This window comes from Cydia pomonella, chromosome 19 (assembly GCF_033807575.1).
Source record: "Cydia pomonella isolate Wapato2018A chromosome 19, ilCydPomo1, whole genome shotgun sequence".
Lineage (NCBI taxonomy): Eukaryota > Metazoa > Arthropoda > Insecta > Lepidoptera > Tortricidae > Cydia > Cydia pomonella.
This window is the reverse complement of record NC_084721.1, coordinates 610,183-635,532: the sequence shown is the minus strand read 5'-3', so window position 1 is coordinate 635,532 and position 25,350 is coordinate 610,183. Positions and strand designations below refer to the sequence as shown.

General features: G+C 41.6%; 2 protein-coding genes across 2 annotated transcripts; one reads left to right on the top strand and one right to left on the bottom strand.

Annotated features, from left to right (window-relative positions):
* Positions 1-94: 94 nt before the first annotated feature.
* Positions 95-9,480, top strand: LOC133528132 (transmembrane protein 179). The gene is made up of 5 exons (XM_061865374.1): positions 95-481; positions 2,454-2,597; positions 3,315-3,476; positions 3,689-3,773; positions 4,469-9,480. The coding sequence occupies exons 1-5, from the start codon at positions 372-374 to the stop codon at positions 4,679-4,681; spliced, it is 714 nt and encodes a 237-aa protein (XP_061721358.1). The 5' UTR covers positions 95-371; the 3' UTR covers positions 4,682-9,480.
* On the bottom strand, positions 9,472-25,350 carry LOC133528133 (zinc finger protein 628-like). Its single transcript, XM_061865375.1, has 6 exons — positions 25,023-25,350; positions 24,510-24,637; positions 23,529-23,654; positions 21,329-21,411; positions 12,325-12,484; positions 9,472-11,883 (listed from the first exon to the last, which is right to left on the bottom strand). The coding sequence occupies exons 1-6, from the start codon at positions 25,147-25,149 to the stop codon at positions 10,900-10,902; spliced, it is 1,608 nt and encodes a 535-aa protein (XP_061721359.1). The 5' UTR covers positions 25,150-25,350; the 3' UTR covers positions 9,472-10,899.

Below are 25,350 nucleotides of genomic sequence, written 5' to 3'. Positions count from 1 at the left end.
TTTACTTTTATTTAATCTAACTCCTAAATTTTTTGTACAAGTAGTCAGTAACAATTATGAATTTAGAAAAATATTATTACGTAAACTAGAACGCAATGTTTCATTAAGGTACTATAAAAACCGCTGTTTCCTTTTTCCAGTGTTGGAAACATTGCGCCGAACTCATTGTTTTTGTCATTGGGACAGACGTCAACGAACTGTCAACGTAGTGAGTGTTGTATTACTTGTATTTATTTTTCATCCAGCGTAGATTGGTTACCTGCTTATCTTTAAATCCGTAACAGATATTAAACAACAAAAGTATCGCGTCCTACCGTCTCTTTATGTGAAACCGTAATTCTTGGTTATTATTCACTAGTGTAAGAGTCACCATGGCTCTAACAAACGTGGTGCTGGTGAGCCAGATCGCAGGATATTTCGTCGGACTGATCCTGTCCCTGTGCATCATGGTGCCGATGAGCATGCACGTTCACGAGTTTAAGTATGTATCGTATCAACAAGATTTAATCTCGTATAATTCGATGTGCAAACGTTCAAAACAGTATTGAAGTCGGTATTTGTTTGTTTATTCTTGACGCCCATCTATCTATATATCTTTCCTTGGTGTATGAAAAAAGATAAATTTAAATTACTACTACAATGCAGTTTCATTAGTTTATCTCTGATACAGATAAAAAATATTTGATTGATGTTATACATTTCTTGTGTTAGCTTAATATTTTTGTGTTTCGTAGATAAGCTTCAAACCATTTAATCACAATAACACCAAGAGCCCCAAACCCCCTTAAGAGCCCAAAACACCATGAGTACACACACACACACACAATTGTATGGTTAATTTGGTTGTCATTAATTTAAAGTGGCATTCATAGTTGTTAAGCGAGGTTTAGACTAGTAAGAACTTGCATGCAATTTTGATTACATTGCGGTATCTGATCAAACTTTAGAATGCAGTTTATCTTAGTAGTCGGCAATGTACTGTAAATTGCATGCAAGTTTTTGCTAGTCTATGCCTCGTTTTAGATTTATTGGAATTTTAATTTCCTGTCAATAAAATAAATTTCAACTAGACATTCCCAATGCAGGAGTTTGCCAGACTTTAACCCTTGGAGTGGTAGGCCGTCAACTTCCAACCGATTATGTCATTTAAATTTTAAATTTGAATCATTGAAATAAAATCCAAATTCTAATAACTCAAAAACGACATATGCCACTTGACCCTTGGAGTGGTAGGCTGGTAGGTCGACTCCTGACCGATTATGTCATTTAAATTTCAAATTTGACTAATTGAATTAAATCAAAGTTCTAATAACTCAAAAATGACATATGCCACTTGAAGAGTTAATTAATTTAGAATTAAATCAAAGTTCTAATAACTCAAAAATGACATATGCCACTTGAAGAGTTAATTAATTTACATACCAATGTTTAGTTCATTTTATATTTACACATTACCACTGGTCAAAAGTTTACTAGTTAAGTTCCAATGTATGTATTCAAAGCATTAAAGACTTTTGTGTGGTTATAGATTTAACATCAAAATGTGTGTCCAAATAATTTGTTTAAGTTTGAGTGCTGTCTCTGATTAGTCAGGAGCAATTTCTAAACATTTCTAAACAATACAGCTAATGGCTTCTTAAAGAAAAATAATTTTGATAATGGAATTCGATAATTAATAATATAAGGTACAGTCATGTCCCGTGATTGTTGAGCCATTCAGGGTTCCAGCTAAATTGACAACCATAGCACTAGTATTGATCGTCCAATCTATCTAGGATCCTAAATGGCATAACAATCCTGGAGCATGATGGTACATGTTTGCATTCAATTTTCTTTTGAGACACTAGCTTAACAAGGCAAAATACATCCCATATGTCATTAGTATGACAATGACAGGTCAGAATCTGATGAAGGGCATAAACTGCATTAGTGTGTACAGTCAGCGTCAAATACTTTTTAGCAACCAAAGTGGCCAAATAGTCCGGTACACCATATATTTAGTATGGTGTACCAAACTATTTGGCCACTTTGACTGCTACAAAGTATTTGACGCTGACTGTACAACATGTAGGCATAAGGCTATTATGATATGACTGCTTTGATATGAAAATTTTGCTAAAACACTGCTTTAATCACTTAAATGTTTTATCAATTATTTAATCAAGGGCAAATGCCATTATAAAATTCACATAGAAACTAATATATTATATTTGCGAGCCTAGACTTGAAGTAAACCTTAAAAGGCTAAAGTTGTTGATGTCGATTTCTCATTTATTTTTAATTGTTCATGTTACCCTGCATATCATGAGTATCATGACAGTATAATTTTTGTATATATTACAAATTTTTATATTTTCTCATTTCTACAAGAAAACAATAAATTCAACTCTGAATACTGTGGTGTAATTTCTTTATTCTCTGTATAACAAACTGATAATTTCTCATGTGCACAGTGGCCATTGCTTGCTCTTCTCTGGGGGCGAATGGCAAGAGACGGACGGGCAGTTCAATGTCCAGTGGGCCTCCATGGCATACTGCAACTACGTCATCGCCATCGGGGTGCTCTTGTTCGTCGTGTGTCTTGTGCAGATATACAGGTTGGTAGTGATACAGCAATAAATGGGGCAGGCGACGTGCCAGATACCATGGCGGGTCAATGTTCAAATTTAACTATTTTCTTAAATAAATTTTAATTTATTTATATCTTAAAATTATTAAAAAATATATATCTCAAAATATAAATGATAAATTAATATATATGTAATAATTATTTCAGCAGCAGTAAATATTTGTCACATGGTAAAAAAAATAACCGGTTGTTAACCAAAAATCCAAAATATATATGTATGTATATATGTATTTGAGATATATATATGTATATTTCATTATAGTATATTTATGTAAGTTTATTACTGTTAGTATATATTATTTATCGCTATTTTGCTTGTTTTAAGTTACTTATTCTGGTTTTTTTTTTTGTTTAATGCCTGCACGTACCACTGTTTCTGTTTAGCCTGATGGTTGACTGGTAGAGAATGTCTTTAGGCATTAAGTTCGCCATTTGTACTTTATTTGTTATATTGTGCAATAAAGTTTAAATAAATAAATAATAAATATCACACAGTATACTGACGCCATTAAAAACGTCTTTTAGTTTAGCCAATTGATATTATTAATTGCTTCCAGATTTCATAAACACAAAAGACCCGCTAATTACCCGCGTACCTTTCCTAGGGGATTAGAAAAGGCGCACTACCAGGGCACTCGTCACATGTAGACTCAGTTATATAAGACTTATATATATAACTTTACAGGTTATCCATGCTACTGTACCGTGACAAGGACAGCTCTTTCCTCTCAGCCTTCCTGGAGGCTACCGGCTGTGCGCTACTCTGTGCGTTGGTTATCTGTGCCGCCATCGCCGTCACGCTGGGATTCATGACCTGGTGCCGGAACATCACTGACCGCTTCCCCAGGTACTACTAACAGAGACAGCCATACCCAGACAAAGTAAATATCATGAACATCGGGTGACATCTTCATGAGGCAGCATAAAAACACGGACGCCTGTATACTCATCATCATTATCTGGACACTTGTTGCAGACCAACTATAAGTAGCATATACTTACTAATTCAAAATGTTTATTGAATTGTTTTAACCACTCACTTTAAAAATTTATTTACAGTTGTGACGTCGCGGCGGGACAGGACATCGATAAAAAGGACAACATTTCCACGAACAATTTTTACATGGAAATTGGAACTGCACAGGTAATTCCCTATTAAAAGCAGCAATTTTTAGTATGTGGAGTTTTAAGAAACCTTGTTTGCACTTTGCACTATCTAGGTTCGCTATGCTATTCAGCCGGGAAAGCTAAATACGTTAGAAAGAAGCATTAGAATTATTTTTTCTCAAACTTGCTATGAAATGATGACATGACTTACGTCAAATTAGGTCCGGAAATACTACATAGCAGGTGCGATGAGTGAAGATGATATGTAAAGGAATTTCATACTTCCTAACACACCTAGGACTGTAAAGCAACCTTCTTTTGTTTTTTAACGTCAAATTGTAACACAACGTCTTGGCCTCCAACCATCAACTAGCTTCAGTTAGCTTGGTACGGTGATCTGTTGTGCATATTCGTTGCTAAGCAACGGCGGTGGCGTATCGCGCAGGCGCGCGGACTCACGCGCGTAAGGTTGTACACCGCTGGCAGAGTGGCGAGTCGAGTAGGTCGCCACAAAACAAATTGACTACATTTTTTTGTTTTAATTGCAAGTTTGAGAAAAGCACTATACATATCTCGGCGAGAAACGGGGTTGCCGGCCGCGTATCTCTATCCGGCTTCGCTACGTTCAGCCGTATGTATCTAATTGGCCTGCAACTCTACGTTTCCCGGCCTCTATAGTAATGTACTATTTATCGATATGTTGAGTTACTCAAACAGTAGTCCTGTTTTCAGTTCGGCGCGTGGGGCGCGTTCGCCACGTGCGTGGGGCTGGCCGTGTTCTCCACGCTGAAGCTGTGCCGCTACCACCAGCTCGAGAACATCCGCGTGTCCATGTTCCGCGAGCGGCAGCGCCTCGTCAACGAGGCCCCGCCCGCCAGCACGCCGCCCATGGACGCCCGGCGCGCGCGCCAGGTCACTCCGCAAGACATCGAGGAGGAGCGCTAGGAGGCATAGAATAAGCCAAGCAAACAGTACCTAACGTTTCATGCATTTTGGTTCTAAAAACAAATATCAGTTAACGAAAATTCATGGCAGCTTTGAGTGTCTCTTCTGAATAATTCTTTTATTGCCTTTGGTATGTTGGAGCGCTCTTTAGATCGAATGGAAGACCTTGCAATTCATAACGCCCCGTCTGCCCCACTCTAAAACTGCGCTACCACCAGCTCGAGAACAGCTGTTTCAGTAGATAATTAAATATCATAATGCGGTCAGATACATCATTATGTACCTGACATGTTGGAACGCTCTTTAGACCAAATGAGAGTATCTGCAATTCATAACGCCGCCTTCCCCACTCTGAAACTCGAGAACATCCGTGTATCCATGTGTCTCATGTATCGTGGGAGCCGTCGCCGTGTGCACGGGTCCGGCCACCGGCACGCCGCCGGTGGAAGGCGAGGAGAGCGCATCGGACGAGGCCGCAGGATATTGAGAAGTGCTAGGGTAGAATAAGGACAGCTAAACAACTTCATGTAAAAGGTATAATTTCAGGCGTTTTGGTTCTAAAAGCAAACATCAACATTTCTTTAGGCCAAATGGTAGTAACTACCGTTCATAATGCCCTGCACTCCCTGTAGTGTTATCGCTACCACTAACTACGACATCCATCCATCTATTGAGGGCCGCTAGGGTATAATAAGTCCCGTTAATGAACATGAATACAACTAGATTCAAACTTTAGCTATAATTTTATATGGTGGGCTGAACTATAGTAGTTTAGTATGAAGCATATAAAACAACGCGCGGTTGCAGCTTGATGCATTTATAGATAGAAAAGTCTATCTCATTGTGCCACAGGTCCTGCAAGAAAGATGGGACTCATTTCGGCAATATAAACCTAAATAAGGTCGACTGGGAAAACTTAGAAAGCGGGATTGTTTTTTAAAAATGCTGATATCTAGTAACTAAACCACTTGGTACTTTGGCAACACTTTAACAATCCTATTGGACTTACACCTTATTGTCCATTTTGTGCGTCTTTTTTGGTTTTTGTTGCTTTAATTATTTTTTGCGACAATAAATGACTTTATTTTTTTTAACACTTACACTTAGTACCTATATAGTAGCTGGTGTAGTAGATATTTGGAACTTTCAAAATTACCCCGCTTTCGAAGTTATCCCAATGCACCTTGGTATAGTTTCTTTATTTAGATTTTGTAAGTTCTCTGCAATTAATCTATATGTATATTTCGATTAGCAATTTTTAACTAGTTATTAATGTTATTATTAATTAAAGCAATAATGTTTAACGTTTATTTAAATTTGTAATTTTTGAGAGGTTGGATTGTTTATACTACAAACCAATCCATTTAGATCTCAAATATAGGCATATTCAACATCAAAGGGGAAGGGGCATTCTATCAGTGTCGTTGACTTAATGCCCCGTATGTTCGTGTTCTTCTCTCACTCTCACTGAGTGTAAACGTGAGCGAGACGGATGCACGTGCTCGGGACCGCGGATATCATGTTTTTTTAATTTTAATATGTTGTAAGTAATATAAAATAATAAGAGAAAAATAAAAAATAAAACATTTTTAGAAGCAAGTTTCATATTTTTAGATTTTGTGCATAAATTGTTACAATTTTTTAAATTGGGTTTAAGATCTATGCTCGTGATTTTTTTCTATCGAGCGAAAGTAAAAAAATCAGGATTCGAATCGCTGACGTCCCGAAAATCCGGTCAATAGTACGTACTGGGAGCTATCGCTTTCCTCTGGGTTCAACAAACATTCGGGTATATGGCGTTTTGAAGGCACTCTGGAATGCTGCCAATGTGCGCACTAACGAGGTCCACGAAATTATGTCTTCAAAAAAGTATTAAGCGCGCACAACCTGTTTGGCGTAATAAGTAGCTCAAATTATTTAATTGCTGAGCAATTGAGAAAGTATTTCGTTAGACAATAATTTAAAATAGGCAGGCTATTCGAGATTATGTTGTGATCTTCCATGATTTTCTAATAAATTATCTATGTAATGTATAAGTTTTGCTCGTATACAGGCCAAGTCCATGTTAAAAAAATTCTTGGGTTTTGAAAGTGATATGAAAATGACTTTCTTAGAAACGAGCCCAAAACCTGAAGGTCATTTTAACATTTTATAAACAGGACCATCCTTTACTTTAGAGTTTATATATAGTTAAAATTTTATTGATTTAAAAGTCATAAATATATTTTATTTAATACTAGTTATCGTAAGCTAATGTGATAACTGATAAATATAAATGTTAGTAGTAGTAAGTTTATGTACAAAACATGCATTGAATCATTTTTATCATATTTTTTATTAATTAGACCTTTTTTATTTATTTTGTTTGTGTTCGTCCCGTAGACATTTATCTAAACACAAGTTTCTGTGAGACACAGACATTAAATACCTATATTAAACGGGTCACTCACGTATTTTAATACGAGGTAGTCAAGATACGTAGTGAAATGTTTCGAGCAATTTTCGACCTAAAATACCCGAGTGATCCGTTTTAATATATTTAAGTTGCTTAAAATTCAACGTGAATTACATTTAATATACTCTACCACCCGTAACAAGTCTAAACACAAATTGTTGTAAATTCAATTTGAGTTTGTGTTAGTAGAGTGTAGTAATTGAGTGTATTTCCACGATGTAGTGTAAGATTGTGATCTTACAACAAATGATGAACCTGCTGTGGCGTTAAATGTTAATCAATGTATTCATTCTTTCAAATATTTCTCATACAAGTGTTATTATTAAACATTGTCATTAGCATATTTAGAATTTTTATATGAACATTAGGGTGCCTTTCGAACAGAGATGTGCTATGCTATAGTTTTAATGCATTTGAAACGTAGCTGTAGCTGCGTTTCAAATGAATGAAAACAGCATAACAAGCATAGCACGTCTCTGGTCGAAAGGCACCCTAAGGCTTTGGACTGGACGCACGCCTTCGCCTTGGTCCAAAACAGGTTAATTCAAGTCTATACATGTGGACCGTGCCGCTCGGAGCCGGGCGTTATAAGTAATGTTTTGTGTGCATATCAACGTACGAGGGTCATGCCAAAAGAAGTTAGATACTCTATGGTCATTTGATCGATACTGGCCAGTTATACACCATTGTAAAGGTAGGTTATTTGCTAATAAATTCAAATATGGAACACTCGGAAAATGTTAGGATTCCTTTTTTAATTATTTTTTTTCTGGGTAATTTTGGAGGGAAATTTTCGCAACAATGGAGCTCACTCGACGTGATTTTCGTGTTATGATTTATTATGATTTTAAAAAAGGTTTAAAACCTCAAGAGTGTTTTGAACTTTTAGTTTCAACTTTTGGCGAGTCTGCTTGTTCACGTGCAACTGTTTTTAATTGGTTTGCTGAATTTAAAAGGGGACGAGAGACCTTTGAAGATGAGGCGAAGACCGGACGGCCGCCAACCGCAGTCACTCAAGAAAACGTACAGGCTGTGGAAAAAAATGTTCGTGCGAACCGACGAATTACATATGCAGAGCTCGAGCGTGAGCTGGGTATTGGATCAGCAGCATTGCAAACTATAATTCATTATCATCTGGCCCTTCATAAGCGTTGTTCAAGATGGGTGCCGCACAAACTCACCGATTTGCAAAAAGACCGCCGCGTAGATTGGTGCAAATTTATGATAGATAAATTCGACGCTGGCGAGAAAAAAAATGTATATGATATACTTACAGGTGACGAAACATGGCTATATAACTACGACCCCGAAACAAAGCGGCAGTCCACAGTATGGTGTTTTGAAGATGAGCCGACGCCAACAAAATGTCGCCGAACCCGAAGTACACAAAAACAAATGATTGCCTCATTTTTCTGCAAGACGGGACATATTGCTACGATAGTGCTAGAAGATCAAAGGACAGTCAACTCTGAATGGTATGTGACAGTTTGTGCCCCCAGAGTACTGTCAGCTTGGTGTGACAAGCGGCCGAAATCGGGAACTCAGCACCTGCTCTGGCACCATGACAACGCTGCCCCTCACACTTCTGCTAGAACACTTGACTATTTCAGCTCAAAAAACGTGACTATCTTGCCCCACCCGCCATATTCCCCCGACCTAGCCCCTTGCGATTTTTACTTATTTCCCAAAATTAAAGAAAAATTAAAAGGAAGGCGATTTGAGAACAAAGAAGATGCCCTGGCTGCGTATAATTATGAAATTTCTGAGGTATCTAAAGAAGAGTGGTCATCGGTATTTTCTAAGTGGTTTAGACGGATGGAAAAGTGTATACGTGTTCACGGTGACTACTTCGAAAAAATAGATAGCTGTAATAAAGAATAAAGTCGGTAACTTTTGAGTATCTAATTTCTTTTGGCATGACCCTCGTAACTTCGTTTAAAATGTTTACTTCGTCTTCTTGCAAGGGCAATTATTCGACTTTGCTTTACGCTCCTTTGTTATGAGATCAGTTTTTCTGCTACCTGCAATATCAGCAAATTTCATTGGTCACTCGTGATATTGAAGATATTATCTGGATCATATTACCATCTCTTTCATTCTTGCCAATGCAAGTGTGAAGTTTTACGGCCCCGGTCGTCAGTTTGGCTTGCGGATAATATAGATAGAGCAATATCGAATATAAACTTAGTTATTTTACAATCTAATCAAACAGGCAAAGGCTACATAAACTGCCAAAGACGCCAGACGAAACGAGTTATTGTAAGTTTGCATATTACCATGTGTATCCAAGACTATCAGTACTGATAAGTGTTATTAATATAATAAAACGATATAATGCCGAAAAGGAGTATTTTATTCTTACCAAGCGTTCCTATGATTAGACACTTATTAAATATTCAGTCTTACATCTATGTTGACAGAATCAGATTCTAAATCACATCACATTCATATACTTATAAACTAAATAATAACAAAGATAGAATTTTGAGAAACAATTGCAACAGAACTTAATCACTAATCATAATCAGCAGCTTTTCAGTATCCCTCAGGATTTCCAAAAAGCAAATAAAATAACGAAAATATTACACCCAAAGAAAATGGTTTAAATAACAATAAAGTGGGTCTGCCGTCTTGCTATTGAGACCCATTATATTATAGCCCCAAAGTAGGAGGCATCCTGTATACTTATACTTACTAAACACGAATCATACGCCTTGCGCGATGCCGTGCAACTAATATTAACCATTTTCCAGGCATAGAACGATTTATCGACCACACACGCGCCAATAGAATTTCAACTTTAGCGTTCCGATTTAAGGTTCAAATCAGATTAGACTTTCGGGAGATGTGACTGGTCTCCAAATGAATCATCAAAGTTTGATCAATTGAAGCATATTTGAATTTTTGAAAATAAATTGTGGTTTGGTGCGGCCTGGAAAAGGGTTAGATCTCCCGTTCATAACAAATACTTCTGCCAAAGCGGAAATTATTCCTGTATATCTTTGGCTACTAACAAACATTAAGTCACAATTAGAAGAATACGTTTAATTTTTGAGTTTAGAGACGTTCCGTGGGGCGTCTTCATACAAGTGTCTAGAGCGAGATAATCGTGCATCGTTCACGCTGTTTACTTGTGAATCTTATTACCTATGGTCAATGTTGATACTGGGCCGACCGAGGTGCTCAAAAATATCTGAACACGCACTCTAGCGCCTTGACAATAGAGGCTTTGTCCAGATATTTGAGAACACCTTAGCCATACCATATACTTTCGAACTGGAGTCTCGGACATTTGTGTGAAGACTATAATCTATATAAATCGGTACATTGATTATACTGATCGGCTTTCAGTCGGCGGCACACAAATAATTATATTAATAGAAATGATGCATCGGCGAGCACACGTCCACTAGAAGAGATTGACTGAAGAAGAGGGTCGACCCCGCAACAATATTGAGTGTCACTCTCCGGCATTAGAAATTCTAGTTTAGCGTGTATCATTTAAATCGAAACGGTTATACTATACTTATACCTTAGGTAACATAAGAAAGGAATGTAATCTAGTTTTAGTAGACGTATGCTCTAAACCAGCCATACTCAACCTTTTTTTATGAGGGCCATTAAGACGGTTTTGCCTCGTAGCTCCTCCGGGTACTACAAGCCAAATCCGTCTTTACGTTCGCACCAGGTATACCAGGACCAGGATCACCTGGCGGGCCACTTAAACAAGCCCGGTGGAGTACGGTTGCTGTAAACGGCGAGTTTAAGCAGACTTGCGCTGCGCCTGCGCCTTGCCGGGCGCGGCGTGGTGCTTGCGCGCCTCGTGCGCGCGCAGGTAGCGCGGCTGCGCGAACGTCGCGCCGCAGCCCGCGTGCGGACACGGGTGCGCAGCGCGCCTGTGCGTGCGAGCGTGTCTTAACAAATCCGCCCGCACTGAAAACGCACGACCGCATTCGCACGCGTGCGTACGATTCGCCGCATGTCTGGCGACGTGGCGTTTGAATTCCGTGCGCCAGCGGAACGCTCGGCCACACTCCGCGCACACGAATTTCTTCACTTTCTCACCCTTATGCGTCTGCGCGTGTATATACTGGCCGGCTTGGGTACGGGACAGTTTCCCGCACTGGTCGCACGGCCAGCCCCGGCCGGGCTCGTGCAGGGCGGCGTGCCCGCGCAGCGCGCCGCGCGTGCCGAAGCGGCGGCCGCAGGTCGGGCACTCGTGCTCGCGGCTCTGGCCGTGCGTGTACTTGAGATGGTAGAAGTAGCTCGAGGAGGCCGTGTAGGTCTTGGGGCAGAGGGGGCACTGGCGGACGGCCGGCGTCTTCTTGGGCTGAGGCTCATTCGTCTCTTCGACCTGCGCAGTCGACTCGGCCCGCTGATGTAGTTGAGCGGGCACAGGATTTTCAACAGGAACATCGATCCACACGGCTCTCGATTGAACGGGTTCAGGGTTCGGCTCGGCTATCACAATCGGTCGAGCGGCTGCATTCGGCTCGGGCGCTGCATTTTCCCGAACCGGATCAGGATTGTCACGTTCGCGCTCAATCGCCTCGAGCTGGTGTGGCATCTGTTCAAGGTCGTCGTCGTCGTCGTCGTCGCTGAGCCCGCCGGAGGAGGTGGTGGTGGAGTCGGCGGCGGCGGTGGTGGTGGTGGGGGCGGGGGTGCGGGCGGGGGCGGGGGCGGCGGGGGCGGGGGCGGGCGGCGAGTACGGCGGCGCGGGGGCCGCGCGGCGCTCTGCCGCGTCGTACTGCGGATACATTAACGGTTAATTCACTTACGCATATACAAGAGACATACAGTCATCGCCAAATTACATAAGAGTTGGGCATTGTGCACATTCTTCAGCCCAATCATTGTTCGTTTTGTACTTAATCAAAGGATGATTTGAAGGCTCTTTGTTGGCACCGTTGGCCATGTTTGCGTTTTCCTAGGTCACTTTTTACCACTAGGGGTACCGCTAGCGTTTTTCATAATGACACATTTACGTACCTACAGCAATTCTTTTAAGTATTATGATTATGAAATTGTATGAGCTCTCCTTTACTATTTCGATGACGTAACCTCACACTTGGACATCTGGATGAGATTAGTTCAAAATCGGGACAGGTGGCCTACTCAAAGGGAAGCCTATGCCCAGCAGTGGGACCAGTGGTCGATAAAGGGCCGACACTGATGTCGATGATCATACCTGGTGCGCGTGCCGGGTCATGTGCGCGAGGAACTGTCTCCGGGCGATGTACGAGCTGCACTCGTCGCAGTGGAACACCAGGTCGGCATGGCGGCCCAGCAGGTGGCTGGTGTAGAGGGCGCCGGCGACCACGAGGGGGCAGAACTCGCAACGCCGGTAGCTGGAAGAGGGGTGAGGTTGGTTGGGGCCGAATCGAGGCTCAATTATAAGGTAGGTAGGAGTTTATTGTAACAATTTAGGGCTAGGTAGAAATCGTATGACCGATAGTACAATTGTCAGGTGTTTTTCGTGCTACAGTACATTACTATAGATAGAGGACGGGAAACGAAGGGTTGCAGGGCAAGTAATTTCTCGCCGAAATTTGTATAGTACTTTTCTCAAACTTGCAATGAAATAATAATAATAAAAAATAACCGGCCAAGAGCATGTCGGGCCACGCTCAGTGTAGGGTTCCGTAGTTACTCTTCCGTCACAATAAGCTAAACTGGAGCTTAAAGTATAGTAAATTGTTAACCAAGGGATGAAACGGTACCTTTCACCCGAGTTAAACAAATAGGCAAATTTGCATAATCAGTACCTAATTAAAGTAAGTCTTTTTACTATGAAGGGAAAACTTTTTGCGATAACTCAAAAACAGCTAAACTGATCATGTCCGCTATAGTTTTCATTTAATGTCTTTCTTAAGCTCTACTTCCACGATTTTTTTCATATTTTTTGGACCTATGGTTCAAAAGTAAGAGGGGGGGGGACACATATTTTTTTTCTTTCGGAGCGATTATCTCCGAATATATTCACTTTATCAAAAAATGTTTCTTGAAAACCCCTATTAGTTTTGAAAGACCTTTCCAACGATACCCCACACTCTAGGGTTGAAGCGAAAAAAAAATTTCACCCCCACTTTACGTGTAGGGGAGGTACCCTAAAAAAAATTAAATTTTTAGATTTTATTGTACGACTTTGTCGGCTTTATTGATTTATATATCCATGCCAAATTTCAGCTTTCTAGCACTAACGACCACGGAGCAAAGCCTCGGACAGACAGACAGACAGACAGACAGACAGACAGACAGACAGACAGACGGACATGGCGAAACTATAAGGGTTCCGTTTTATGCCATTTGGCTACGGAACCCTAAAAATAGGATGAGGATGATGATTGCTTCATGTCCTAATGTAATAGGTTGTTCAGTACGCCGGGTTTGAATGGGGAACGAAAATTTTATTATTTTTGCGCCGTATAAATAAAGATTTCTGCATGACTGAAAAAAAAAATGTTTACCTAAATGGGTGAGATAAAAAAAATTCAAACGAAGAAGAATAATTACTACAAATTCTCGATATTTTATTTAAAAGCGAGAGGCGATTTTCACATCTGGCAAGATAAATTTGACCTACTTTCCGGTTTCCGACGATGCTGAAAATTTGCATATATACGAGTAAGTATGTAAGTTGGGTGACAATGCAATATTATGGTACCTTCGAGCTGATCTGATGATGGAGACAGAAGGTAGCCATAAGAATTATGTGATAAAACAACCTAATTGTGTTTGGAGTTTTTAGAATTATCTCGATGAGTATTCGTTGCCTTTGGAAAGAAAAGAACAGTCAGCGATAAAAGCTTGTACCAAAAATTAAATTTTTGCCAACAACTTATCTTATACCTTTAAACGAGCAATTCTTGTATATATTTCAGGTATCTCGGAAACGGCTCTAACGATTTCGCTGAAATTTGGTATATGGGGGTTTTTGGGGGTAAACAATTGATCTAGATTAGTCTTATGTTTGAGAAAACGCGTGTTTTCGAGTTTTCATGCGTTTTTCTTTCGACGCCGAATATGGTCGCTAATTTCGTCCCGCAGGCCACTGTCCGTCTGGTCCAGCGGGTTCAGACGCGGGCGGCAAGAAACAACCAGTGTTACGGGTTCGAATCCCGCCCGGTGACTAACTTTTGTTTTAGACAAGTTTAATTTAGTAAAAAAATGTAGTTAAGATTATCACCTATACACCACCATATTACAATAAATAGTTATAACCGAGCATAGCTCGGTCGCCCAGGTACTTATTACTTAAATGTTACATTTGTAAATAAATTAATAAGTATTGTTTCCCAAATGTTCACGTGCCAGCTGCTCCACATAAAACAGAACTGTCATAGAGACCATCACTGGACGAGGTACCTATACTAACTTGCTTTTATTTGTAGGTACAAATTAAAATATTTTCTAAAAATAATTTAATTTGTTCTAATACTTCTAATAGTATTGGTTGGCAACGCCATCTCTCTCGATAGCTCGGTATCACCTGAGTTGATCCAGTTAGAAGGTATGAACCATACTGTTCTACTTTAGAGATGGCTAGGGGGCGCCGTAAGCCTTCAGTAAGAAATGCATATACTTGGAAAAATTCGACCAATGCTGCCGTGACCCCGGTGGCCGAGTGGCTCAGGCACCTGCCGCGATAGCAGAGGACGCTGGTTCGATTCCAGCCTGGGGCACTGGAGGCCTTGGTCACTTTTTCTTGGTATATGACATTTATTTCAGTTTACTACAGTTGTATCCATTAGAGGAAACGGACAGAAGTATTTTAGTAAAAATATAAATGAGGAAGCATAAAACCTCGACTTCAATAGAACATTCGAGTAATGGCTACGAGCGAACTTGGTGGTGGGGGAAATACAAGTGACGCTAACGTACGACTTGGTGAAAATATGAACTTTCGTGGGACGGCAACGGCATCTCAATAGAATTTGGCAGCTGCCAACTATTAAATGAGCAATATGCCCGACAGGCCCACACCCACTAAGGCGGCGCCACAGTCATGCACGGAGCGAATACAATAACTAATTTTATGAAATGACTAAATTCTATGTTCAGGCTGGGCACGACACAGTATACACATTCCTAATGTCTAATAAAGGATATGGATAGACCAATGAAAAGTGAGTGGGCAAGAGAAATGATGTGTAATCACTAATCAGTCTTATGATACATCAGAGCAAGCTAAAGCGAGAACACATAAACCGGACCTGTTTGCGTCAGCTCAGCGGGGCTCCCATCACCAGGGCGGGCTGCGCGTGCGTCACCGCGGCGGGCCCCGGTGCGTGCGCTCGTGGCGCGTGAGCTGCGCGCGCAGTCGGAAGGTCTTGCCGCACCGACACACATGCGCGCGTTCTCCAGTATGCACCGACAGATGCGCGGTAAGCTCCGCTTTGCGACGGAATCGTGCCTCGCAGTGCAAACAGGCGTGTAGGCGATGTCCGTGGCTTTGTTTGTGCATACGCAGGGCTGCCGCCGAGCGCGAGGGGGCCCCGCAGGTGTCGCAGACATATTCGCGGGTATTTCCATGCGTGCGCTCGTGGTCTTTGAGATGGTCTCTTCTAGAGAAGGTGGCGGGGCACTGTTGACACGTATGCGGGCGTGTCTGCGCGTGAGCGGTGCGGACGTGTCTGGCCAGGTTGCCGGCGGCGACGCCGAGCCCGCAGGCGGAGCAGTGCCGCCGCCGCCGCGTAGCGACCGCTGATTTTTCTGTTCGAGTGTTTTCGTTTTTTTGCGCCGCATCTCTGGAATCGGGAGGTCGACTTTGAATCTTGGGTTCCAACAATTTTTATCACATGAGAAGGTCATAAAAAATTTTTACGCAATCTATTATTCGCATTGGCCAATAAAGTATTCGATTCTTAGTTTTTGGAAGGATAGACGCATTAATGTAATCAATGTGGTATTATGCTTCAATCATGTTTATCTCTATTTTAGTCTTCTTCTCTTTCCTTATAAAGTAACCGTATCGTTTCTAAATGCAATTCAGTAGGTAGCTAACTACAGAGGTGCTAGAACGAAGTATGATCGGTTAGCCATATCGTCCTGTAGTAGCGGGTCGGGCGGCGGGTGCAGACGGCGCGCGTGGTGGCGCAGGGCGCGGCGCGAGCGGAAGGCGGCGCGGCACAGCGGGCAGGCGTGGGCGCGCGCCGGCGAGTGCGCCGCGCGGTGCGCCGCCAGGTCGGCGCGCGTGCGGAAGGCGCGGCCGCAGAGCTCGCAGCCGTGCGGCCGCTCGCCGGAGTGCCGCAGCCGGTGCCGCGCCAGCCCGGCGCGCAGCCGGAACGCCGCCGGACAGTGCGCGCAGCGGAACGGCAGCAGCGCTATATGCGTCTTCCTGTGCGCGTGCAGCGACCCCGACTGCCGAAAACGCTTCCCGCAGAGCGTACACGAGTACGGTCTCTCCCCCGTGTGCGTCCTGATGTGCTGTTTCAGGTTCTGGGAGTTGGCGAACGTCCGATCGCAGTGTCGACACGCGTGCCGGCGGCGCCGCTCGTGGGTCTCCGCGAGATGCCTCTGCAAGCCGTTCGGCGCTCTGAACTGCTTCCCGCATATGTGGCATACGCACGGCCGCTCGCCCGTGTGTATGCGCGTGTGAAACACGTAGGTATGCGGGGAGCTGAGATGTTTGCCGCATATGCGACACGTGTAGTAAGTCTTGCCGTCTATGCGGGTCTGGGCGCTCGCTAATTCGAGTCTCGTGGCTTCATCCATGCGATCCCGTCGCATATTATTCTTGGACAAGTCGTCGAAATCATCTGACCCGTTCGCCTCCGCTTCGCTTTCGCTCGACTCTGTATATTCTGGGTAGCGGGCGTCATGTTCGTTTAGGAAGTGGTTTCTAAAGTTTAACAAGGCGTTGTAGAAGTTTGTGTAGGCGTCAGCTTTCTCGGAAGCCAGGGCGGCGAGCGGGCGGTCGTCCTCGTCGCTGGAGGCTCGGTCATCATCAGCCTGGCCGTTAACACCGGGATCGCGACTGTCTTCAGTCATTTCTGCCCAAGATCTGCAACAAACGCTCTAGTTATTGGAGTGAGGTACTTCTCACCTCAACTGTGCATGCCATAACACATGCATTGGTGTGAATGGTGCCTGTTGACTATTAATCTACTTTGGAGGTCATTTCAATCCATGTTCTGCAACAAATCGTCCCGGTTACATGGATATTTCCTGTATATCTAATACTTTCATGTTAACCTATTCTGACACTGTCGTCACTGCCTTCATAATTTTCGTCCCATCTCCTTCTTACCTTGAGCTCTTTAACTTTGTCTCACAACAATTCAAGTTGCGTCAGTATTTGGATCCGACTCCTCCTTCTTCTTCAATGAACTCTCTTGATGCGTTTTCAGATGTCTTTTTAAATGCCACCTCCTCTTAAAATCCTTCCCACAATGACAGGCGTAGGTCCGCTCATTTCTATGCGCATCCAAATGTTTTAACAACGAGTCGCGACTCCTAAATGCACTCGAACAGCCCTCGACTGTACAAGCATGTGGCCTCTCCCCTGTGTGTAAGGCGACGTGGACGGCTCGGACGGTGCGATTAGGGAACCGTTCACCACAAATGTCACACGCGAAGCGGAGTAAGCCACTATGCGCCAGCTTCACATGACTGACCAAAGCGCTGCGACTACCATACCATTTACTGCACAGTTCGCATTGAATTTTTTCCGATTTTTCTTTATGAGATCGCAAATGGACAGCCATGTTGTATTTGTTAGAGAATGTCTTGCCACAATCAGGGCATGGAGTTGGGATGTATTTCTGGTCTTTGCTTTTAGGATTGCGGTCCGTTCTTTTTCGAGTAATAGCATCATCAGCGTGTGTGTTTTTAATATGTTCGGAGAGAGTAACGAGAGAGTCCATTTTTTGGCCACAAGCCCGGCATATTATACCAGGCGGCGGAGCGCGTTCGTGCTTGTCCAGTGCATGTTGGATAAAAAGGGAGCGTTCGCTATAAAGCGCTCCGCAGCACTCCACAGCGCTATGTTCGCTGATTTCTACATGCTCGGCGATGTGAAGTCCTAAACGCGCTGTTGATGAGAATATACTGTCGCAGAACGGACAACAATGAGCTGCTAGCGGCTCTGGAGGCTTAAGTTTGATTGTTGGCGCTTCTGTTGCATCATCATCTGACTCTAGCGGTTCCTCAAACGTTATATATTGTCGTATGAAGCTGTCGACAGTATCGGGCTTAACTTGGTGCGCGTGTAAATGCTCTATAAGTAGTTCTGTGGAATTCCCTCTCCATGAGCATTTCTGGCAGGCGAATTGGCATTCGTCGCCTTCGTCCATGTTAAGGGTGTGGAAATAGTTGACGAGCACGTTCTGAACTACCGCTTTAAATTTTACGTCCCTGGAATAAGAGAGACGTAAATTAATAGAATTTTAAGCGCCATACAACAACTTAAGCCTCATTGTTGTTGGTACCGAGTTACATGTTGGCGTTTTAGCTTTGTGCGTATAAAAACTGACATCTTGCCGTTATTTCCATTGAACTTAAGGAGTTTTGAGCCGTCACTCTTACATTTGCACTACAGATAGAATTATATGACAAACGGCTATCGATTCTTCAATCTTTTATTTCCATGTTTGTCTGCCAAATTTTGAAAGAAATTAATCCTTATTTTATTTTTTTCAAACTTTGTCTAAAAACACACCTTTTTAGGGTTCCGTATCCAAAGGGTCAAACGGGACCCTATTACTGAGACTCCGCTGTCCGCCTTTACGTCCGTCCGTCCGTCTGTCACCAGGCTGTATCTCATGAACTGTGATAGTTAGCCAGTTGAAATTACTACAGATTATGTATTTCTGTTGCCGCTATAACAACAAATACTAAAAACAGAATAAAATAAATATTTTTTTCTAATCTCGAGGTTCTCATCCAATCACCGAAGTCAAGCAACGTCGGGCGGGGTCAGTACTTGGATGGGTGACCGTTTTTATAGACAATGGTACGGAACCCTTACTGTGCGAGTCCGACTCGCACTTGGCCGATTTTATTTGTAACTCGATCGCTGTGAAGGATCTCACATATACGAAATCTACTTATGCGGATTGGTCTTTGACGTCTCTAAAAACTGGTCAGAGATTTTAATGTTAAACTAAGTAACACAATAGATATGTCCAGAAAACCAGTTTTTGGCCTAAAATTGTTCAACTTTGATGCCACGTATCTCAAACAGTGACAGTGAAGTTTAAAGTAAATATGGGATACCATATTGCTTAAAGCCGTTGTTGTTAATATGATAAACTATATACAAAAACCATTACAAACCTAAGGGATTCAGATCGAAGGTCATTGGCTCCCTGCCGCCAATGACCTTCGATCTGAAGTCCCTTAAGTCATATTAGACTTGCCTAACACAACTAAAATGAAAAACATAATAAAGGCATTTGAGGTCAATGCCATCTCAGAAACAATCCAAGTTCCTACAATTTTACTTTATGAATTTATAAAATAGTAAGATGACAGTTATACACACAAAGCAAAGCAAAATTGAAAGCTATATAAGTAATAGCGCCCACTACAACAATGATGAGGCACTGCGTTGTACGGGGCTTAAAATCCTGTATTATTTTACTTCTCCCTGCAAGAATATACCAACATTTGCGTACTGTGAAGGTTGGAAACCTTCACAGTGTCGTGGTAGATAACTCTGGCAACGATTATTTGAATTCAGAACTATCGCCCTGCTGAAGGAATAAAGATCTGCAGGCGATTCATTATGAAAGCGGCAAGCATCAACGATAGTCGATATTTCTATTATACTGATTTGAAGAAAAAATATTATTATAGATTTTCAGAAATCTACCTCAAGCGTTTACATTCCCCACCTCTGATAGGCCGTATCCCTTTACAGTACTACCCCCTGGAATAAACAAGTCATCCGACACAATTGACTGCCCATTTGTAAACCTAATTAAAACGAGTTAAGAATCATTTTTGTCTTCCAACCGTCCCGACCTAGAAACTTTGCTATATTGTTACTAAAGGTGCTTCTAAATAAATAAATATTATAGAACATTATTACACAAATTTACTAAGTCCCACAGTAAGCTCAATAAGACTTGTGTTGAGGGTACTTAGACAACGATATATAATATATAAATATGTATAAATACTTAAATTTATAGAAAACACCCATGACTCAGGAACAAATATCCATGCTCATCACATAAATAAATGCCCTTACTAGGATTTGAACCCGGGACCATCAGCTTCGTAGGCAGGGTCACTACCCACTAGGCCAAAGCGGTCGTCAATTCAGTTCTAAATGGGCTATACTTTTAGGATAACGTGTGGTTGGTAACTACGAATTTCTTGCCACAGATTACAGTCAAAGCATCTAGAGGGCCTCTATGTTGCAAGTTAGGAAGAATTACGAAGGAATACACATGGTTAATGAACCACTTAAAAATATATATATAATATAAAATAGAATATATATAATATAAAATAGAATATATATAAAATAAAAAACGAGGGTGCAGAGTGCCAACCCTAAGGCAACGCGCATGTAACTCTCTTGGAGTTGCAGGCGTACATAGGCTATGGAGACTGCTTGCTTACTATGCCGTATGCTTGTTTGCCACTGACGTAGTATAAAGTACACGTCATCCTTCAGTCGACCCCTCAATGCCGAGGATCGTGACATCATGTCCTTCTATTGAAGACCAGATTCCTCCATAGGCTTCTGTTCCTCGCCAAGCGCATGGCCTCGTGCAGGTTTAATTGCATAGGTATAAAGTACACTACACTTTTTTATTTTTTATGTTATTCCTGCTTATCACGGGCGTTTTTCGATTCTAATAAGAAAAAAGTTCCCCAATATTTTTACTTTTTTCTTAGATTTTGTATGATGGTAACATAAAAATTTATGAAAATTGGAACATTTTGTTCTCCTTATTAACTAACACAAACGGGACTTAATCGCGTATTAAGTTTAAAATTTACCTCCGACGTTTCGTCTCCTAGACCACGGGGACAACGCCGTCCTCGAAACGTCCGCGATTAAGTCCCGTTTGTGTTGGTTAATAATGTGAAAAAATCGTGAAAGTTTAAATCAGTATTTTGTTCTCCTATCAGGATTGACAGAGAGATGTCATAAAAATTCCAAAATTTGATAAAAAATGTAGTGAAGAACTTTAAATAAAATGGCCCTTATATAATAGTGTGCACAATATACTCACTCGTCTGGCGGGTCCTCGACGACGCCCTCCGCGGCCGGCGCCGGCCCCTGACGCTGCTGGGAGGGCCCGGCCTGCCGCTCTCGCTGCACATATCAAACATATTGTTTTCATAACCACATATTGGCCTATTTAGCCACAATAAACTGTCTGTAATAGACAAATGGACCAATAATATGGTTTTTAATTATGGCTTTGTTGACTTTTCAAAAGCATTCGACTCGGTAAAATGGCCTATTCTGTGGATAACTCTTTTAGAATTGGGTAGTCCCAAACATCTTGTGCATCTTCTCCGACAGCTGTATGAGAACAGCACTGCTTCGGTGCGTACTGATACTACTGATGATGTGTTGTCAAATGATTTTCATCCAAGTGCGGGAGTTCGACAGGGATGTATAGTATCGCCGCTCTTGTTTAATGTTTACACAGAAGTCATAATGCGGATAACTTTAGAAAACTGGACGGATGGAGTTGCCATTGGCGGATACAGGATTGCAAACCTACGCTATGCAGATGATACCACCTTGTTTGCAACTAGTCATGCACATATGGAAGAATTACTTCACAGGATGGAATCCGTAAGCCTTGAATTTGGATTAAAGATTAATCGTAAAAAGACAAAGATCATGATAATTAAACACGTCGACAAAAACTCGCCTAAAATAACTAAGATTGCGAACTGTGACGTGGTACAATCCTACATCTATCTTGGAGCTTTAATATCAAACACAGGCGACTGTGAAGATGGGGTAAAACGACGAATGGGTATGACTAGAAACGCAATGGATAAGTTGAAGAAAAATTGGAAGAACCGAAACGTTACAAACAATACGAAGGTTCGGCTTGTACGGGCCCTCGTTTTTCCCATATTCTTATATGCTGCGGACTCTCCGAAAGACAGAGGAGAAGAAGATAGACGCCCTAGCAGGGCTGCCAGTACATAAATCTTGATTATACAGTCCAACGTCAAAAATTATACGAAATTCGATTGCATTATACGAAAACGATTATACCCGATTTTTTTATTACTTACTTCACCGACTTGTATTTTGTAAGTAGTAACTAAAATCGCTTATTGATCGCTTATATTATGAATCGCTTAGCGCTGAAACACAGCACAAAAAAGTACAAGACGTCTCACAAAAATCCATCATATATATAGAAAACACCAAAACGATCAAATGGCGAGTCTAAAGAGAAAAACCGCTCAAACCGTCACCGTATCGTATTATCAAGTTGGCAATACGTCTCTGTTAATCCCGTACTGAAATAGAAATGCGAATTAACCATTCGCGTTTTTTCGTATCCAATTATACCGAACGACTACCTATACATAATAGATACGATAATCAGTCCGATTATACGAAATTCGTATCGAATTATACGATCTGGCAGCCCTACGCCCTAGAAATGTGATGCTGGAGGAAAATGCTGGGGATATCCTGGACCGACTTTCGGACTAATGTCTCCATCTTTAAAGAACTCCGTATCAAGAAGCGCCTTTCAACTCTCGTAAAGACCCGCATACTCAGTTTTTTCGGTCACGTCTCGAGGCGAAACAACGACTCCATAGAGCGTCTAGTGGTGCAGGGTAGAGCAAACGGAAAAAGACCGCGCAAAAGGCCACCTATGCGATGGACTGACCAAATCAAATCTGCCATGAAGGGGTTCCGAACGCATTTGCCAGAATGGCCCCCAACCGCGAAAAATCGTACGGCAAGCAACATCTGCGCCTGATGTCAGCAGTTGACCACGACGCTCTGCAATGAGCACAACGATAAAGAAGAAGAAATATGGTTTCGATTTTATTAAGGTGTCACAATTTACTGTAATTATTGAGGATTTTTTTAATTGAAAAATTACGTGATATTTCTAAAAAAAAAACCTCCTCACCCACGTGAGATTTAGTGAGATTCTGGTTGACCCTCTTCCCCTTTGAAACCCTCACGTAATTAATGGACGCCCCCTAAGAGCTATAATGATTAAGAATTTTATAACATCTAGAATGATAAGTAGGATGACAATTTAGTTATTGGGTTGATTACTTATTGGATTAGACTTGAATTACAATTCAATATCAACATTGATTGGGGATTGGGAGGAAACTTATTCATGGTAAATAGCAATACAGAGCCAATACAGTAACTCACACTACACTAACACATTACAGTCTTGTGTCTTTAATTAAGAATGTTGTTAGTACCTGAGCGCGCGCAGTACGCAGCGCCGCGTCGGCCTGCAGGCTGCACGCCACCAGCTCGTGCGTCGCAAGGAGGGTGCTCGTGCATTGGAAGCACACCACTAGGGGCAGCACATCATTTTCCGTTACCTACGGAACACCAGTTACTCTAAATACACTCCTGCGAGCTGAGGTTCTTTGACATTTTAAAGTATTATAAATTCAGAAACCAAGTCATGTCCTGTAACAAGGATCAAAGTTCCTACAAAAGACTCCAGTGAGATGTTTTAATAAAATAGATTTAGATGTCATAAGACGCGCGAGGCGAATTCCTCGCGCACAATACGGCCAATACAGACATGCCTCGGCCTAGGCGGCGCGCGCATTTTCCTCGCCCAAGCGCGCCGGCTCGGCTGAGGTACGTCTACACTGGCCGTATTGTGCATGAGGAATTTGCCTCACTCATATGCTTGCTCTGTGTAGACCGGCAAAAACTATTTTAAACAAATAATTATGATATTGAGTGATATTTTCACTCAGAATATGTGTGACAGACTGAGAGGACATTCTCTGAAGCTGACACGGACACAGAGTAGTAGCAACCCAAGACGACACTTCCTGTCTAACCACATAGTGAAAGTGTGGAACAGTTTGCCTAAATCCGTAATCAGTGTACCCTCAGGGAATTATTTTAAAAACAGACTTTACAAACATTTTATAAATGGACAAAACACAAGTGCAGGACAATGAGTGCATGTATCAGTTCTAAGCTGCCTGTGCATTCATAAATAATAATAATAGTTGTATGTATAAATCAAGCCAGGCTCTTAAAGATATAGACTTTATTGTGTCTGGTCTTTGCCAACACTTTCAGCAATATGGGAGCTCTAAAATGGTAATATCTGGAGGGTTAGCAAAACAATAACTACAATTTGAACTATCTTAAATTTATTAATTAAATGTATGGAAAAAGATTGTCAAATTGTAAAATAATTTGCACAGTACCTTAATAGGCAGATGTCTCTTTATTTTATCAGCAAGGTTCATGCGCAGGCCCTCTTCACCATAGATTTGAACCACCAGCTCTGTGACAGTTGCACACACACGGCACACCTTTGAGAAGTCCGACACATCTGGACAAAATGTAACAATACATGTTAAGCATAAGAACTATAAATAAAAATGCAGTTTACTTTAACAGTAGCTTTAAAATGCATTAAAAGTGAATTTAAAAACAATCCATTGCCAGTTTTACTAATTGCTTGGTTCGGGTTTATGCTACCCTACTTTTGGTGGTACCCTACTAATGGTTTTTCCAAATTTTGCGTGAGCTTTCAGACACAACGCTTACAAGTAAATATATTATACTTAAACGAAAAAGTCAGGGAAAGGACTTGTAAAGGTTTAATCAAATTATTCTACTCTTTCAAATGCGTCAATAAAATATGGATAAATGTAGGTACATGCCGATTTTATAGTTAGTTCTAGCACAAAATAAAATAATGAATCAGTACTTACTCTCAAGATTGGTTGTGTCGATTGTCGGCGCTCCATTACCGGGCCTCATCGACCTTATCATTTCGCTTCCGTGAGGCAGGTTGCTCGCGGAATCAGGTAGAAATATCTGTTCAGTCCCGTTGCTCATTTCTTTTTACATAAGTTCAGACAAGGAGACGGCAAGCTAAGTACCTTTTTATTGTAAGAGCTGTTTCGTTTCGTTTCGTTCGTTGTTTGTGCAGCATAATCGGATCGGCGATCGGCGTTTGACAACAAACGGCGCGTTTTGGTACGTCTCTTATTTTTTTTTAATAATTTTAAAAACTTTTCTTATTCTTAACATTTGAAT